At 55.9% G+C, this 17,643-nt stretch overlaps 3 protein-coding genes across 6 annotated transcripts in view; 1 reads left to right on the forward strand and 2 right to left on the reverse strand.

The window, feature by feature from the left end:
* Positions 1-3,727, reverse strand: part of UNK (unk zinc finger) — a 37,971-nt gene extending 34,244 nt beyond the window's left edge. For 2 of the 4 annotated variants that reach the window (XM_088535972.1, XM_088535973.1), the window contains exon 1: positions 3,592-3,727. In XM_088535972.1, coding sequence (XP_088392098.1) covers positions 3,592-3,689 — 98 coding nt within the window. In that variant the 5' untranslated portion in view covers positions 3,690-3,727. The remainder of the gene's footprint in view (positions 1-3,591) is intronic. The other 2 variants (XM_088535974.1, XM_088535971.1) reach the window with 1 other exon arrangement.
* A 3,938-nt stretch (positions 3,728-7,665) lies between these two features.
* Positions 7,666-8,952, forward strand: H3-3B (H3.3 histone B). The gene is made up of 3 exons (XM_010219340.2): positions 7,666-7,919; positions 8,002-8,155; positions 8,252-8,952. The coding sequence occupies exons 1-3, from the start codon at positions 7,792-7,794 to the stop codon at positions 8,378-8,380; spliced, it is 411 nt and encodes a 136-aa protein (XP_010217642.1). The 5' UTR covers positions 7,666-7,791; the 3' UTR covers positions 8,381-8,952.
* An 873-nt stretch (positions 8,953-9,825) lies between these two features.
* Positions 9,826-17,409, reverse strand: LOC148592043 (uncharacterized). The gene is made up of 16 exons (XM_088535922.1): positions 17,373-17,409; positions 16,649-16,756; positions 16,497-16,572; positions 16,259-16,415; positions 16,128-16,173; positions 15,055-15,113; positions 14,894-14,929; positions 13,828-13,880; positions 13,582-13,714; positions 13,315-13,511; positions 13,181-13,226; positions 13,024-13,089; positions 12,360-12,419; positions 11,566-11,648; positions 10,937-11,031; positions 9,826-9,941 (listed from the first exon to the last, which is right to left on the reverse strand). The coding sequence occupies exons 1-16, from the start codon at positions 17,407-17,409 to the stop codon at positions 9,907-9,909; spliced, it is 1,287 nt and encodes a 428-aa protein (XP_088392048.1). The 3' UTR covers positions 9,826-9,906.
* Between the last annotated feature and the right edge of the window lie 234 nt (positions 17,410-17,643).

Here is a 17,643-nt window from a genome sequence, read left to right on the forward strand (position 1 = left end):
ACTGGGAAGCCACCAGGCCAGGCACTATTCAAAAAGATGCTAAAACAGATGCGACTGGAATACAGGAATAATTTGAGTTATAACTACAGCACTGCACCAGCCAGCTTTTCACCACCACTTCAGCAGCTCTTCACTCAAGTACCCTCGTCCTTTTCCTTCCCAACGGCTGGCACAGAAATGGTTGCAAGATAAAGCTTGGGCGAGCGCAGCCCAGCCGCCCCCAGCACGACTACTCCACTGTGGATGCCGTTCCTAGCACTACTCACAAGGCATTTCCCGCAATTCCTCCTCTTGTGCAAAAGGAAAGACAAAAAGGTTTTGTCTTTTATGCTGCAAAAGGCATAATCACGATCTTGCTGCCCTATGCAGGGTGGCAGGATACGCTCCCTGGCATCTCAGCCCAGAATTCGAGTAGGGGATCACCCTGCGAGGCACAGAAAAATCAAGGTTTACGTGCAGGATGCTCACTTGTAAGAGGCAAATGCATGAGAACTATCCTGAGTACAGGAAGCCTCAGTTACATCCAGCAAGTTTGGGTCCCAAAGTCTTTATAGCCTGAAAATAGAAAAAAAAAAAACACAAACAAACAAACACCTCCCAATTCTGTTTTTGAGCATATTTCAAAGAGCCTAGAATGAACCTACACTCCGTTTCCGTTTCACTTATTTAAATTCTATGCGATCAACCAGCACTCACGCAGTAGATACAACCTTTATGATTCACAAAGAAAGGCCAGACTCTGAAAGCGGCCCTGCTGGAGCAGGAGGGTCGGACTAGATCATCTCTAGAGGTCCCTTCCAACCTCAACCATTCTGTGAGTCTGTGAAAACCAACGAAGATGGCACCAAAACCCACTACACAGCAGTACATGGAACGTAACAGGTACCATCTGCTTTCGCTTTCTTTGAACTCTGCCTTCACTCACATTTGCACATAACACATGAAAGACAGAGACGCACACACAGAACCAACCATGCCAACTGGATTTAAGACACGGTGCAAAACCAATGCTTAAAATGAGCTGAGGTTTGACAGAACGGACACAAAGCAAATCCACTTCCCACTACGGACCACCGAGGAGCAGGGCACATCCAATGCAGGCTGCAGCTCCCGGAGAACCGGACCCCTCTCGTGGGTTTATTCGGAGCGACGCGCCAACCTCGACGCACCGCGATAGCCGTGAATCGCAAGGAACCATCGCGCCAGTAACCTCTAATCCAACAACCCACGGAGAACACAACAGCGGCTGCCAAGTATTGTGTTATTCGCTTGAATTCTACGCAGGGAAAACCAGATCCATGGGCAAAGAAAATATGGCATACACGCTTAAACAGGGAAGTTTGGCAAATACCAAAATGACTTGGTCTCCAGGAGTGTCTAGCTGTACACTACAGCCGCTCTGAAGGACGCCGGAGAGGTTCTCCTTACTCCTCTGCTGGCAAAACTCAGTACCAAAGGTGTTGGATACCATCGGTAATTTTATTTTTTTTTTAAGATTTTCTTTTGCTGTAGATGTAGAATAATATAAAGGCTTCCTGACATGACATAAAATGAGAGCGCTAAGTATCTAAAAAATAAAAATCTCACACAAATAATACCAAGAACTTAGAACTTGATGCTAATATAAAAATTGGAACATTTCCTAATAGACAGAACCAAAGTTTTCCAAGACAGAGTTCCCCAGTACCAGATTGCCTGTCCCCAGGGAACAGCAAAGCACGCAGATAATTAAGCCTATTTGAATTTAACTTGTAACCTTCGTGTCATTTTATGGAAACAAGCTACATTAAAAAATAAATAAAAAATAAAAAATAACACTATGTTTTGACAGCATTCAAGTTGTTCACATGAGCGACCACCAAATAAGTTCCCATATGTTAGCAGAGGGAGGTCTATACTACGACATGACCTAACGCACGGATCTTTCAAGCCTTCCGAAGCCTGGCTCACGTCTCCCTGTCAGCGCTCTACACTCCCCAAATCTTTCACTTATGGTTATTCAGCATTCCTGCAACTGTTTTCGTGGGAGTATTTTTAGCATCCAACTGAAAATAAGCGTTTTGCCCTCTGGAGGAAAGCTAATTACACCATCACCTTTATTCCACACTGTTCCATTTTCTTCCCTGTCCTTTTCAGCTACCAGGTCCTGCTCTTCCTTCTTCTCCTTCTGCTTCTTTCCTAATTTTTGATATCTTCTCTTGCTTCCATGGCCATGCTTAGCTATGTTGGTGTTGTCTTCCTAGCATATTTCTCCTATGTTGTCTTCGTAACATATTTATAATGTCGGTACCCAACCTCCTGGGCACCTTTTGATGCCCGTTCCTCTGCCTCTGGTGATGCTCCATCTCCAAAGGCAGGTCCTGTGCCCTCTTTCATCACTACAGCAACAGTCCTACTAGACACCCTCATTCCAATTGCTTCTATAAGACCATCAACTTTAACTGTAGACACAACCAAAAGTAAAGTAATGGAAAACCTATGATTTGTCAGGTCCCTGAAGAGTCCCTAAAACCCCTCATTCTGCTAGAGCTTTGATATTCCCCACAAACCGAAGCATGAGGATGTAAAATATCCCGTTATCCTCTCGCAGACACCACAGTGGCGATGCTGTTACACCGCTGGAGCTCTTTTTATTCAACACATTGCAGCATAAATGCAAGGAATAACTTCGCCCATTCCCACTTCCATCGACTTTAAGAAAAGTAGGAGATCGCAACCAAAACCAGCCCCTTCTCCTCCTGGGTGGGGGCATGGACACTGGTGACAGATAGGGGCAACTTGTTGCAGTTTTTCCCGTATGCGGGCAACACCCTGACACGATAAGGGCCGGCAGCACAGCACAAACATTTCAGTTTGCCAAAAAGCAGTTCCAAACTTTTTTATTTTTGCAAGGATGCCAGGGACCCCCCGAGCTATTCCCAATCACATTCTGGTCGCTACCCCGTCCCCGCAGACACAGCCCTGCCTACAACCAGGGCAGCGATGAGTTTAACGCCACAACTTCCAACTCATCAACTTCTCCCCATCCAAGAAACCCCAAGCGCAAACTCGCGGGGTGGCATCTCCTGGGGACAACACACTGCGACGATACCGCTGGTTAGGGACAACGTAGCCCTTGAGGACGCCCCTCCGTGAGCGGGCGCGCGTGAGGATGGAGGTAACGGGCGCCGAACGCGCTTTCCCCGCGGAGGAGGCGCGTTCCGGCAGCGCGGGAAAGGAGCGAGCCGGGCTGCCCCGCGGGACGGGGCGTGAGCGGCGGCGCGGGACACCCCGCGCAGGGCCGCAGCCGCCCCCGGGGTCCCGCGCTGCCCCCCGGCGCCTCTCGGAAGCGGGGGGCGACGCGGGGGCTCCCCGCGGTACCGGGCGGGCCCGCACGGAGGCGGCAGGCGAGGCCCGACCCGCCCCCCCTCAGGCGCCGCTGCCGCACGGGGAGGGGGGGGGACACTCATGCCCCGCCCCCTCGCGCCCCCCACCCCCGCCGGCCCGCGCCGGTTGCGGCCGGTTGCAGCCGGCGCGGCGCTCGGTGCGCGCGTCCCGCTGACGTCAGGCGCGTGTTGGCGCGCGGAGGGCGGCGGCGCTCCCGCTACGTACGTGTAGTGCTGCGGCTTCTCGGGCTGCGCCTGCAGCGCGCTCGCGGCGCCGGCCGGCGCGGCCGGCGCGGGGCCGCCCGCCGCAGGGCCCTTGGACATCCCCGCCGCCGCCTTCCGCTCCCGCCGCCGCCGCCGACACCTTTATTATTCACTCTGCGCGGTCCGCACGGAGGGCGCCGCGCGCAGGCGCCGCCGCCGCCATTTGCCGCCGCCGGCGCCGCGGGGCAGGGTGGGAGTTGTAGTCCCGCCGCGCGCGCGCGCTCCGCCGAGGCCGGGCGCGGCGCCGGCGACGCGGGACTACAACTCCCAGCAGCGCCGCGCGGCGCCGCCGACGGATTTCCCGCCGCGCGGTGCCTCACGGGGCTCGTAGTGCGGGGCGGCGCGACCGGGCGCCCCCCGGCGGCGGGGCCGCGGCGGGAGCGGCTGCCGCGGGGCCGCCGCAGCGCAGGGCGAGCGCGGAGCCTCCCCGCGCTGTTTGTGCCACGCGGAACCGGTTCCTTCCTCCTCCCCCTTCCTCCGCTCCGGGGGGAAGTGAAGCCCGGGGGCCCCGGAGGCCCGGCCGAGGAGCCGGCATCTCCCGCCGGGGCGCGGGGAAGCCGCCGGGAGCGGCGGGTGACCCTACCTGCGCGCGGGCTCGTCCTCCCCCGCGCCGAGAGCTTCCTCCACGCATCAGCCGCGCTCCCGGGGAGGAAACGGGACAGGTTCCTTTCCACAGGACTTTGATCGCTCCCTCTGACACTTCACCGGCGCACCGGGATACTCCAGCTGTGTGCGAAAGGGCAGCAAGGATTGATAAAGCAAACACCTTTTGTATTTCCCCCCCTCCATCAGCGTACGTGGATCAAACAGTGTTAATAATAAACTTCTAGGGCCCGTCTGTGCCGTGCACAGCTGTTTTGTAAGGGAAACAACTTTTTTAATTAGGATGGTTTACACTGGCACAGCCTCTAGTGTGGGCAGGTTTTTACTGAGGTAATTCAGGAGTTTATTCCCCTGCATTTACAGGAATAAGTCACAGGATATCAATACCTTCTTATTAACCTAACAACCCGCCACGGGAGGCTGAAGCACTGTAATTACGCGGCTCTTGCTGAAGTAGGACAAGTTTTCTGTATGTCAATATATGTGCAGGTATTTAAGTTAATAGCTACACATGAGCACGTATGTACCCAACAAAATCACAGCAGCTGATGCACTTGCAGAAAGAAACCTTGGTTATCAACTATCATCAGTGAAAACACCACTTTGCTCGTGTACATTAAATCCACCCTTGATAACTTCCACGTAAGGCTTGCGTGTTTAGTCAGATTTCACATTTTCATAATATGAATAACAACTAGTTACCAGACCATCAGTTGTTCTTTTCATTGAATAAGATCTTGATTTTTTTTTAATATTCAAATTATCGTGCAAGTTCAACCTGCCATTTAAAACTGAGTTAGCGATCAAATGGGAAAGACGGACAGGGGAGCAGAGCACCGGCGTGCGCTTCACGCCACGACCTGGGAAACCGCTGGTTCACGTCATTGGACGTGGATGTTTCCCTGACAGTCTCGTGCTGACTCTGTCCATCCCCTCCTCTATTCTGCTCCGTTTCGCAGCCGGGAAAACCCAACATTCCCCGTGCAAAGCCAAGCTCTGCCCGCCAAGCGTGCCCGGTTTGTTTTGCTTATTCGCGTGTGCCGCTCACTCAACGCGAATACAGCACTTCCTCTCCTCGGCTTTTGTGCCGTGCCTCTCCCTCATCCTCTGTTTTATGTAACAGGATGTGCAGCTTTTCTTTAGTCTTAATTCCAAGAGAACAAAAATCACCAAAAGTATTGCTAAAATTAGAAGCCTGAGCAGTTACCACTGTAAAAATATGGGAGAGGAAATAGCTAAGGAGCAGCATTGCTGGTAGCAAAGGCTAAGCACTGGCCTCTTCACATTATTAACAAAAATTAATAATAATTAATAAGAACTATACGCAGTGATCATCAGGAACAGTCAGGTGTCTGCAATGCCTTTGTCCAAACAAGACTAGAAGTGAACCCTTCTTCGAGTCTCACTTTTCTGGAGTGTGTCAAATACAAGCAACGGCTACCGTGTACCTGCCAAGTGATTCCACAGACACTGTTTGTCTGATCAATAATTAATATTCTTTCCTTGCGAGTAAAAATTCACCCAAAGCGAAGATCGGAGGCAGGGGAGATGCAGAGATTTCGTTCTGTCGTCCCGTGTTGCCGCACGATTTGCTGGGAAGAGGCCAAGGGGCCGGCGGGGAGCGTGGGCACCACGCGGGGACCGTCCCCGTGCGCGTCCGGGAGGACGCGAGAGCCTCGCGCAGAGCCCGGTCCCACGGGGCCGCCTGCGCCCGGCCGTGGTCACCAGGACCACGAAGGAGAAACACAGGGTCACGCTCCTTAATGCACAACTCTGAAGGCAGCAGCACCACCGCAGAGACAAGCTGCCTTTTACTTAATTGCTGCTATCCTTGCGCATATTCCCCCAAAACTTTGCCGCCAGCCCCGGCCTTTGGGTTCAAATCCCCCATCGGTGGCTCGGACGGTGCGGAGCGACCCTGCCGGGCACATGCCACCCCCGGCTACCTCAGACCAAACTCGCCCCGGCTCCAGCGGGGTCCTGGAGCAGCAGGGCTGCCCCTAGTCAAAACGTAAAGCCTGAGACGAGCGTTTCTAGGCCGGGACGCAGCTGCTACAATGAATAAAACGAGGCACCGAGGGCTACAGTATATTTATAGCACATCACCCAATTAAACACAGGCTGTGCTGACCACATGAGTGCTTTTTTTTTTTCCCCTCCCTTAAGAATGTATAAAAACGATGCCACTTTTTGTTTTCCTTTTTTTTTCAGCTATCACGTGCTGACCACCAGGATTATATGTATTTTTTTTCTATATATGTATATAAGATACATATATAAGATACATATTATTAGCACAATCCTCAAAGGGGGAGCGCCGCTCGCGAGAAGCGCCGCCGGCCCCGCCGGGCCCAGGTCGCGTCGGGAGCTTCTTTCCCCCGGGGCGGCCGCTCCGCAGGGCCCGGCCGAGGGAGGCCGGGCTGCGGCGAAGGGCTGGGGGCCTCGCACCGCCCCCCGCCGGGCCCCGCGCGCCGCTGCCCCCCGCCTGAAACGGCGCTTTGAGACGCGGGGAGGGGGGCGGACCGGGAGGCGGCGGCAACGGCTGCGGAGCTCCCCCCGCGCCGCCGCCCGGGGGGAGCCCGGGGGAACCCGGCGCCCCCGCGCCCGCCGCCACTCGCCCCGCTCCTATTGACTTCCCATTGTGGAGCTTTGCAACAAAGGGTAGGATCCAAACCGTGCCCCGTTTCGTCCAATCAGTGCGCAGAGAGCCTGCCCGCCGCTCATTGGCTCCTTTGCGCCTCACAGTACCCAATCAGGAGGCTACTTTAACAACCAATCAGCGGGCAGGCACGCGCCCAATCAGCGCCGAGGAAGGGGAGTACGGCCTTTGTGTCCTGTGACGCGACGGCGCCGGCGGAGGTCCCTGCCAATGGAACGGCGCGCTGTTTCCAGGCATTGTGACGTCACCGCGCTGTGTGCCGCCCCCACTATAAAACGTGTGTCCCCGCGGCGGGGAGGGTGCAGTGAGGGGGTGGTTGGTTGCGGAGTAGGTTGTTCCTGGAGCAGCGCAGGCTTCGGCGCGCACGGAGACCGGCACCGCCGCTTCCTTCTTCTCCGCGAGGTGAGTGGCGACTGTCGGGCGCGATGGGCAGTGGTGCCACGCGGTCTTTGGCTCTCTCCTACCCCGCTCCCCCGTCCTTGGCGGACAGGTCGGGCCTTGCCTACGTGCCGGGAGTCACGGCTGCTCCCCCTCCCCCCTCTCCTCCGGGGCAGCCTGAGAGGAAGAGGAGGCGGCGTGACTCAGTCCACTTCCCCCGGGGAGGGGAGCGGCCAGGCCGCGCCACGACGCGACGCGGAGCGGGGGTGTGGGGGGGCCGTGACTCCACCTCCTTCCCGGGGGAGGCTGCTGGCCGCCTGCCCACCTCGACGGCGAGGAAAGGGGGGGGCGGGCGGATAGCCCGCCGGCATCTGCTGTCTCCGGGGCTTGAGGGGATTGCGGTGGGGGAAGGGAGCCGGATCCTCGCCGCTGGGCCAGGCCTGGCGATGGCGCTGCCCGCCAGGGTCGGGCGAGCTGGGCCGTGTGTCACGCGTGGCTGTCTCCGTAGGTAAGTGAAGAAAAATGGCCCGTACAAAGCAGACCGCCCGCAAGTCCACCGGGGGGAAGGCTCCGCGCAAGCAGCTGGCCACCAAGGCGGCCCGGAAAAGTGCCCCCTCTACTGGTGGCGTCAAGAAGCCTCACCGCTACAGGTAAGGCCGCCGCGACGGCCCGGCCTGGCCTGGCTCTCTGCGGTGCTGCCCCCAGCCGGCTCACGCTGCTTCCTCCTCCCAGGCCCGGCACCGTGGCCCTCCGTGAGATCCGCCGTTACCAAAAGTCCACGGAGCTGCTGATCCGCAAGCTGCCCTTTCAGCGGCTGGTCAGGGAAATCGCCCAGGACTTCAAAACAGACTTGAGGTTCCAGAGCGCGGCCATTGGTGCACTGCAGGTATTGCTGGCAGCCCGCCGGGCCCTGACACTTGCGGCACCGAGCGAGCCTCGCTGAGGGTTGTTAATGACATTTCTTCTTGTGCTCTTGAAACAGGAGGCCAGTGAAGCATATTTGGTGGGTCTGTTTGAAGACACAAACCTGTGCGCCATCCATGCCAAGAGAGTCACCATCATGCCCAAAGATATCCAGTTGGCTCGCAGGATACGGGGGGAGAGGGCTTAAGTGAAGGCTGTTTTTATGGTGTTTTGTAGTAAATTCTGTAAAATACTTTGGTTTTAATTTGTGACTTTTTTTGTAAGAAATTGTTTATAATATGTTGCATTTGTACTTAAGTCATTCCATCTTTCACTCAGGATGAATGCTAAAAGTGACTGTTCACATAAACCTCAGTGATGTGAGCCTTGTTGCTCAGGAGTGACAAGTTGCTAATATGCAGAAGGGATGGGTGATCTTTCTTGCTTCTCATGCATGTTTCTGTATGTTAATGACTTGTTGGGTAGCTAAACTTGTAAGGTACTAGAATTGATATAAATGTGTACAGGGTCCTTTTGCAATAAAACTGGTTATGACTTGATCCAAGTGTTTAACAATTGGGGCTGTTAGTCTGACCATACATCACTGTGATCAAATGTGGACTTTTTCAGAGGGTGAAACTACAAGTCTTAACCACAGTGTAACTTACAGTTTCCTAAAAACGTAAACCTGGCAGCTATAGAATACACTATGTGCATTTATAATAGCTATTTTATATATTGTAGTGTCAACATTTTTAAATTAAATGTTTTACATTCACATGTGGGGAGTCTTTGTCATTTGGTTTGTTTGGGCTTGGAGAAGCTTCCTTCTGCTCCAGTATGCTAGCAGTAGATGCAGGAAATACTGGAATGCTGCTGTGGCAACTGCCAGCAATGTGGAGAAGTCACTCATGTTTTTAGGAGTGTTTCCTTAGTTGAGTCATCTCAAACTGTACCAGTAAGAGCAGCTCAGGCAGTCTGGGTGCATCTGGTTTGGTGGGAACTGAACACTGTGTTTATTGTAGTCACTTGGTCTTAATCAGCTACTACATCTACAGATGGTCTCTGCTACTTACACAACCTGAAAGGCTACAGGTTGCTGCACAAATGCAGGAGGAGGACTTGGCTGTCACTGAGAACCTCATTTCCTACCCAAGCTTTTCTTGGATTACTCTCAGGCCTTCACATTGGAATATTCCTTCAGGCTTTCTGCTAACACAGCTCTGGTTTTCTTAATAGGGCCTCTGGGAACAGCCCCACCTAATTCAGCTGAGGTAAAGCTGCTCAGACTACATTTGGAGTACAGGTAATTAACACTTTAAGTGCTAGGCCAGCTCTCCCTCAAACAGGATACACAAGACTAAAATTGCAACAGAAGTAGTAGGGGGAAGTGGCTGAAATTAGTCCACTTTTATTTCTTTCAGTGAAATAAAGTTTCCTGAGGGGGAGAATGACATTTTAAGAGGAAAAAGTTTATACAAAGGAGAGAACAGTGTAAGTTAACAGGGGACCTTTGGTATAATTGTTTAAAACAGGATGCGTTTAAAGCAGTTCCTTCCACAACACTATCCTGGCGGTACTTCATTTTTTTTTTCCCCAAATTCATTTCCCAAATTCTTTCCCATCTTATTCCAGGAGAGCTGCCAGCAGGAGGGCTGTGTTTCGGGCTGGGAACAGGGCTGGGTCAGCAGTGTGCAAGGCGGAAGTCGGAGCTAGAGCCCGTGTTCTCCCTTATCAGACAAACCACTCGGTGTGTTTGAATCCTGCAGCTGGAGGAACAAGTGCTTATTACCACTCGCTCTTACACCATTTCCTCAACACCCTTTCTTACTCCACTCGGAACAGTACTGGAAACACAATATTAACGCTGTTGTTACATCTACACAGAACTACTGAAAAATACGCTTGAATCTTGAATGATTTTTAAGCATGTTTTCTCACTTAAAAACCCATCATGGAAAAAAAAAATATTGCATCTAAATTGTAAACTAAATGAATTTAAAGGGCTAGATCAAAGTTAAGCAAAGATTATGTGATTACCATCCTAGCAACTTTGGCACCCAAGAGCTGCTTCACATTATCCTTCCTGCACAGGCCTCAACAAGTCACTTGGTACCTCTGCGCTAGCTGTGAAACGTGGAGAACACTTGGATACCTCGAAGGCACCACCAAGAAATGGGAACAGCCCAGCTAGTGCCAAGAGAACCGCAAGAGGCAGCTCAGCTCTTCCCAGCTACAGGTCTCCCAACAGAGTCACGGGGCAGGTACGTCCGGCTGACAGGTACAACCGGGCCAGGGACCATCTGGCAGCAACACCGTTAACCCACCGGGAACCGATGGTGTACCGAGAGGCCACGTAATTTGGGAAACATGGCCGAAATGATATTGAGGCAAGTTAAAAATAGGAATTCTAAGTGAGGGAAGCTGTTAATGGGTGATTGATTGGGTTGAAACTGCATTAGCAGGCTAGGTTCCTGGTGGAAAAGTATATTTTAAAATAACATCCCTCGAAAACAAAGTTTCCTCCAAGTAGTTAGTGGAAACAATGAAACATCTGGGTATGCCTAGGAGCTGATTCTTAAAATAAAAATCATTGTCTAATGTTTCTTAAAGGGAAAAAAAAGTCACTATCAAAGGAGATATTCATCTTAATAATCCTAAATTTTAAATATATATCTCTTGCATGTGGTAGAATGGAATAGCAATACTTGGTGTTCCAGACTCTTACTGTAATTATATCTGAAGACATAAAGCGTTCCCTTACCAATTCTCTCGACAATTTCCTCGCATTCTTGCTCAGAAGTCGATTCAAACACTAGACAGTCAAACGTGCTCCCTTCAAGGCTCTCTGGGGAAACACTAAATATGGAAACACATATGTTAGCAGGCAAAAAGAAACGTGGCACTTAGCAGGGACACGGAGAGCCAGGCAGCATCGTGCAGCCGCATAAGCACCAACGCGGCTCCTTGGGGGATACGGGAGTTTTTCTAAGATCTGGAGCCCTCAAATCTCAAGTGAAATCTCACCCCTGTTCCCCTATCATGCCACGTGCTGGCTAAATCTTTACTGGCAACACAGCTGAGGGCCAGCTGTGTCGTGTCCAAAGCTCAGGGAGCAACGGGGTGGTGAGCAGCGAGCTCAGACACTGCTCTGGGAGAGCGGCCCTCACCTGGGGCCCCCTCTCTCTTGTGGTGAGAACTGTGCACAGAATCACACACAAAAAATTTGCATCACGCAGCAACAGCCCAGCAACTGCCCCTGCTAAATGTGGTGCCTGCTTCTCGCCAGCCGCTTTCGCTTCCTTGGCACCTGTTTTGGGTCATTCTCGCACACGCACTCGAGACCCCTCGCCTGGGCATCCTGGCCGGGCTCAGCCCACGGGCAGCACTTACAGAACGCAGAAAGCAAATAAATTGCTGCTGCCCAAGCGGCGTCCCACGCAGGAGATCTCAGGATAGGGGTAGCGGAGCAGGCCCTGTGCAGGGAATCGGGGAGGGTGTCAGGGCAAGGCTGCAGGGGAGCCGGCCGTGGGCCCGGTTCCTCCCTGGAGCTGGTCCTGCCATGCAATTTGGGCCAGGTGAAGCGCAGCTGCTGGGGAGGAACCAGCTTCACCACAACCACGTGCACAAACTGGAACAGTCCTCTGGCCCTGCCATTCTGTGAACCCAGAGCTCAGCGCGCCCTGGGCAAGCCAGGAACCTGCAGAAGGAAGTGTGAGGGGGTCGATCCCGCACACGGCTCGGCCCTTCTCCACCAGACTCCATCCCTATCTCTGCAATGGCACCTACCCCGCTGCTCCCTCGAGCATCCGCTAGGAAGCAGCGTGCACGGAGCTACCTCAGGCACAACGGGCAGTGTGGAGCTGGTCCAGCTCAGGAAAACTCATCCAGCTCTCCCGAATTACAAACCTGCCTATCCCCTGCTTCACCAACACTGATTTTTGGTCTCTGCTGCCCGGTTTAGCTAAGTTTTGAAACCCTCTTTATGTGCAAATGAGCTTCTCTGTGGTTCCTGTTCACTCGGTGATCCCCACGTCGCACACTGCCCGAACGGCAGCCTGGTGGGTCACTGGTTCATCCTGCAACCGCTCTCACCCAGGAGCCATGGGCTGCAGTTCCATGCACTGAACAGTCCAGGTCCCAGCCCATCCAGGGGTCTCACCTCATCTCCGGCATCACGCTCTCACCTTGGAGGAAGTCTTGTCTTGGATGAGGATCTCCGTTTCCTTCACATCAAACAAAACCTCCTGAATGAGGGGAAAAAAATATATAAAAGGGCCCAACCATTGTGGCTTTTAAGGTTTATTTTTAATAAGATAATCTCTCTCCTGCAAATATTTGAGAGAAAAGGTGATACATCTCACCTGAAACAGTTTTTCAAGGAGTTTCCTATTGCTCATGGCAAAATACAGAGATGGAAAGGGGAAATAGGGGCTGCGTATTAGCAGACCAACAAACAGCCCTGCTCAGCTGTTATTATTATTATTATTTTCCATAATATATTTTCCTATTTTGCCTGCAAAGATGCTTCTAAATAGAAAAAAAGTCACGGGGATGAGGAGTGTCAGCTGCTCATTAGAGTCAGGCACTGGGCTGCATCCTGCACAGCAGGATGAACCTCGCGTGGTGTAAAAGATGTATATGGAAATAGTCGGGGTGGGTTTCCTTTCTGGCAGGTTTTGGTTTCTCTCCCTTTCCCCCCTGCCCTCTGCGTGTGCCCACACACCAGGCCACACAGATGAGATCGACCCGCTCCACCTGGGCCCTGCTGGGGCGGAAGATGAAGACACAGGAAACGGGACCCGCGGGCGCGGAACCTGCCGCCCGTCTCGCCGCGCGCCCGTCACTCACCCGCGCGGGCAAACGCCTCTCCAGCACGGCGGGGATGCCCAGCTCCAGCACCTCCTTGCTGCCGTCCTGCAAGCGGAGCGGGGAGGAGGCAACAGCCCAGGAGCGCGTGAAGAGAAACTCGGAAGAGATCCCTAACCCCCAGCACATCCCTCCTCACCTTCCCAACGTTGGTCCGGCCCAAGTACCGCAGGTTGTAGAGGAGCCTGGGGAGAAAAGCGGCATCAGCGCGAGGACCTGGTGCTGGGGGAGATGTTTGGGTCCTGCCACCACCCGTGGAGGTCCCGGCCGTACCTGCCGCCCCGCAGGCGCCGCAGTTCCCGCTGCGCCGCGCGCCGGGGGCCGCGCTGGAGCTGGAAGCCGGGCTCGCGGTCCCTCAGCGCGCGCAGGTAGGGCAGGAGGGGCGCGAAGACGCCTCCGTCGTGGCCCCGCCACCGCAGCAGGCGCAGGCTGAGCGGCTCCCCCCGCAGCTTCTGCAGCGCTGCGCCGGCCTGCGCGACCGGGGAGGACGGTGAGGGGAGGAAGGCCCCGGAGGAAGACGCCCCCCGCGCGCGGGCCCACCTGCCCGTTGTGTGCGTTCCGCAGCGACTGCCCGTTGATCTCGTCGAGGACGTCGCCGGCCAGCACCACCTCGTCCAGCTCTGCCTGGCTCTCCGGGAGCACCTCGGTGACAAAGACGCGGCCGTCCACGTACCTGGGGGGCCCCCAAGCCCCGGCTCAGCCCAGGGGGTCCCCTCAGCACCTTCAGGTTCACCTACTCATCCAGGTAGGGAAAAGCAACCGCAGGAAAAGTGAAAAGCCGCCTACCTGAGCACCATTCCCAGCGCCCGGCACGGCACCGTCTCGTACGTGACGCACACCTGGAAGGGAGCAGCTGCTCAGAGTGGCCCCCGAACGAGAGGCGCCTGCTGAGGGGGCACGGGGAGCCCTCATCCATGGTCTGACATTGAAGTTGCAGAATTGCTGCCAAATGGGGCCATGCAGAACCCCCCCAGCCTCTGCCCTGGGGTGCTACATTGGTCCCCAGAGCCACCAATTGTGCCAGCCCATCTTCTTCTCCAAGGAGGCCGCTCCTGAGTGACGCCAACATCCCGATCTGCTGGGTTTCAGCCGCGCTCAGCCTCCGGGAAGACAAACGCGCTGGGCAGAAGCAATCCGAGGGCAGGAGGCTCCGTAACGCAGCCGCAGCGCTGCCAGGCGAGCGCTGCTTCCGCTCCCCAAAGACCCCGCCGCTGCCAGCGCCACTTACTGTCACATCGCGTTAGCCAGGGGCCGGCTCAGCCGGGAGCCGCCGCGGCTGCGTGAATCCCGGCGGGACCCTCTGCCCCGCAGCCCCTCTCTCCTGCCGGCTCTGGAGCGCAGCCAGCCCAGGGGCTGAGCGGGCTGCATGCACGGGGCAGTCAAAACGTGACACATCGGGCTGAGTTTTGGCATTTCTTTTTAACCCCGGGCAACAGAGAGAGGCTGTTCATTTTTTAAAGACATCAGGGCATCCCTGCCATTTGCAGCCTCTTCGTGGAAGAAAACCACAGGTGTTTAGCAGAGGAAAAAACAGAATGAGGCCTGTAGATCTGCCTTCTGCATCAGCCTGGAAAAACAGGACTTTTTGTTTGTTTGTTTGTTTTCTCCTTCTCCAGAAAGGAGGAAAGGGACATGGTAAGACTTGGTGCACCGTAGTGATTGAGACCTCACCCTCATTTGTTTTTTGGAGCAACTCCAGGATCTGCTCCTGGTGATGGGGCTGGCAGAGCAGGGCCCAGCCTTTAGCTGGTCCTTTCCTAATTTTTCAGCAAGGGCTGACCCAGGTGGGAGAAGGACGGATCCCCCCCGGCTCTGCTCTGCTGCCACGCAGGACAGAGGAACGAGATCTTACCGGCAGCAACCAGCTTTCATCCAAGAAACTGCAGTTCTGCAAACAAAGAGGAGGGTCGCGCCGGCTCCAGCGAGGACGGGCCCAGGACTTGGCGCGAGCAGCTCCGAGGGGACCCACGAAGCCCCATTAGGGCTGCCGCCCGGGCTGATTTATCACCGTACCTGCAGATCCAGGGAGAAATTCATCTCTGTCACCACCAGCATTAGCGAGAGGAATGGCTCTGCGGGGGAAAAAGGAGGACAGGGACAAGAGCCGACGTTACTGCTGGCCTCGGAGCCGAGGCTCTGTGAGACCCGGGACGTGAGGAGGTGGGAGAGGTCAGACTAATCAAAGCAGTTTTCAGCCTGGTTAATAAGACCTCGGGGCGAAGTGCCTGCAGGGACTCTGCCAGAGCAGCTCCTGGACCGCGAGCATCCAGCAGCGCTCGAGCCTGGAATTTGCTCCACATCCAAGCAGGATCGCAGCCTCACTTGGACCCACATCTTTCCCAGCCAGGATGGGGGCTCGTAGCAAACACTGCTGCCGAGCAGCTTGCCCCCATCTGTCCTCTTCAACGCGATGCTGCCTGCCCTCTCCTGAGCCAATGCTGCAATTATCCCAAAGGATATTTGTAATCCGGTCACGCACCAAGAGCCCGGGGTGATTTATAAGCCACCTAGGTGGGATTTTAACACAGAGTTATCTGTCATAATCAAAAGATTAAAGGCATTCACCCTACCATGGTCCTCCAGGGAGCGGGGCCGTGGGGCACAGCTGATGTGTCCCACTCCCCCCCGCCAGCGCATCGCCAGGCGCCCGGGACGCTCACGCCAGGGCAATCTGGGGCCTTGGGTTGGATTTAACAAGAGTCACGTGAGCCACGGAGCCGGGCGAGCGGATGGTGGGCAAGGACCATGCCCACGGAGGAGGCTGCACCCGGGAGGCTCCATGGGGCCCCTGGGGACAAGGGAGGGCCGCGTCACCGATGTGTCCAGATGCACCTGCTGGTAGGAACCCAGCCAGGCCAGCAGTGCCATGCTGGGCCTGCCCTCACCCTCCTAAAAATACATTTCACAGGAAAGACTCCGCAGGCTTCTCCCAAACCCAGGACCAGCACAACAGTCATGGATCCATCTGGAAATCCCTGCAGCTTCATCAGCTTTGGCTCTCCAACCCAGAACAAACCATCTGTGTTCCAGGCTCTGTGTGGCATCCTGGAGATGCTACTGGATTTTGGAAGAAGACTTGGTCTTACCCATGAGGTCTTCATTGCCGAGGATGGAGCTCGCGGGGTCGTAGAACTGGAGGGCAGGGAAAAGCCACGGTTAAGTCACCGCTTTGACCGACTTCATGCCCCACAGCGACTGCCCACGAGCCCTGTCGCACCTCGAGGAGCAGCGGCGTCGCCACGAGCTGCCGCACAGCGGCCGCCAGCAGCTTCCCGGCGAGAGCCACGCGCAGGAAGAAGCGGCCGCGTCCCTGCGCCGTGAGCACCTTGGCGCAGCTCCCGGCCCTCTCTATGCCCAGGGACAGGGCGCTCGGGCTAGGTGGCGAGAGGAGAAGCGCTTGGAGGCTTCAGCCCTTCCCGAGGGGCCGCGCGCGGGCCTCGCAAGCCGCCGCTCACCCGCTGCCGTCGGCCTTCAGCGGCAGCCGCTCCAGCCAGTGCCAGTAGTCGCGTCTGCGCAAGGCCAGCAGCGGCTCTGCGGGAGGGAAGGCGGGAGGCGTGAGGGCCGTGGCCAGGCGCCGCGGCGGCCGCGCGCGAGGGTGGACGCTCACGTTTGAGCCCGTGGCGCAGCGCGGCCTCCAGGAGCTGGCAGAAGGAGGCGAGGTGCGGCGAGGTGTCCGTGCAGGGCCCGGCGCCGTCGCGGAGCTGCAGCACGGCACCTGCGGAGCATCCACGCGAGGAGGGCACTCAGCACCCACATGTGTTCCCAGACCCAGGAGAAAATCCTGGCAGGAGGCTTTTCCGCACTCCCCATCACCGCCACCTTGGGGCCCTGAGCGAGCCCAGGAGTGGAATTCAGGGTAAACTTCCTCACAGGGCCAGGTGCCAGGTGGAGCAAGCGCAAACACTGAGTCACACGCGGTGCCTGGCCCTGCTATGGTGTCCTGACACCGCCGTGGGTCCCCCTTGCCTGGTGGCCTCCATGTAGAGGCCATGGGGCAAAATCAGGGCTGGCGGGGCATCCCAGGCTGGAATGGGGAGTTACTCCAGGGGCTTCAGGAAGAAGCACAGGGAAACAACAGTGGGTGCAGAAGGAGCAACCCAATCTCCCACACTAGGACCTGAGCATCCCAGAGCAGCTGGAGCCAGAAAAGCAAGCAAGGGGATCAGCACCACCGGTATTAGCTCAAGAGAGAAAACACCTGCACAGCCAAGGACAGCGCTCCGGCCACGGGCTGAGCTCCTCCTTGAGGTGTCCCCACTATCCCAAGAGGGATGACAAGTGCGCCCGGGTCTCCCGGGGCTCCGCCGCTCCCCGCGCCCGGCCCCGCTCACCGCGCAGGGCGCCGAGCAGCGGCTCCTTCCCGGCCATGCTCCGCTCCCGACTCCGCTCCCGGCTCCCCAGGGGCGGGACGGGGCGGCCCGGCCCCTTTCCGCCCCCGCTCGGCTTCATCCCACCCAGTTCTGCCTCTTTCCGCTAACAAACACACCCTCGACTTATATATGCACGTATAGACACGCTTACGTAACACAGACACTCATAACCGCCCATAAACAGTTCCCTGTGCTCATATACAAACACACATCACATACGGATTCCTAATAG

The sequence above is a fragment of the Tinamus guttatus genome, unplaced genomic scaffold, assembly GCF_059628265.1.
Source record: "Tinamus guttatus ecotype Peru unplaced genomic scaffold, ASM5962826v1 Tinamus_guttatus_pri_ptg000649l, whole genome shotgun sequence".
NCBI classification, from domain to species: Eukaryota; Metazoa; Chordata; class Aves; order Tinamiformes; family Tinamidae; genus Tinamus; species Tinamus guttatus.

Coding starts and splice junctions, on each gene's coding strand:
- H3-3B (XM_010219340.2), top strand. CDS start 7,792: ATGGCCCGTACAAAGCAGACCGCCCGCAAGTCCACCGGGGGGAAGGCT. Junction 7,920..8,001: donor AAGAAGCCTCACCGCTACAG/GTAAGGCCGCCG, acceptor TCCTCCTCCCAG/GCCCGGCACCGTGGCCCTCC. Junction 8,156..8,251: donor CGGCCATTGGTGCACTGCAG/GTATTGCTGGCA, acceptor CTCTTGAAACAG/GAGGCCAGTGAAGCATATTT.
- LOC148592043 (XM_088535922.1), bottom strand. CDS start 17,409: ATGGCCGGGAAGGAGCCGCTGCTCGGCGCCCTGCGCG. Junction 16,757..17,372: donor GCTGCTCGGCGCCCTGCGCG/GTGAGCGGGGCC, acceptor GATGCTCCGCAG/GTGCCGTGCTGCAGCTCCGC. Junction 14,930..15,054: donor ATTTCTCCCTGGATCTGCAG/GTACGGTGATAA, acceptor CTTTGTTTGCAG/AACTGCAGTTTCTTGGATGA.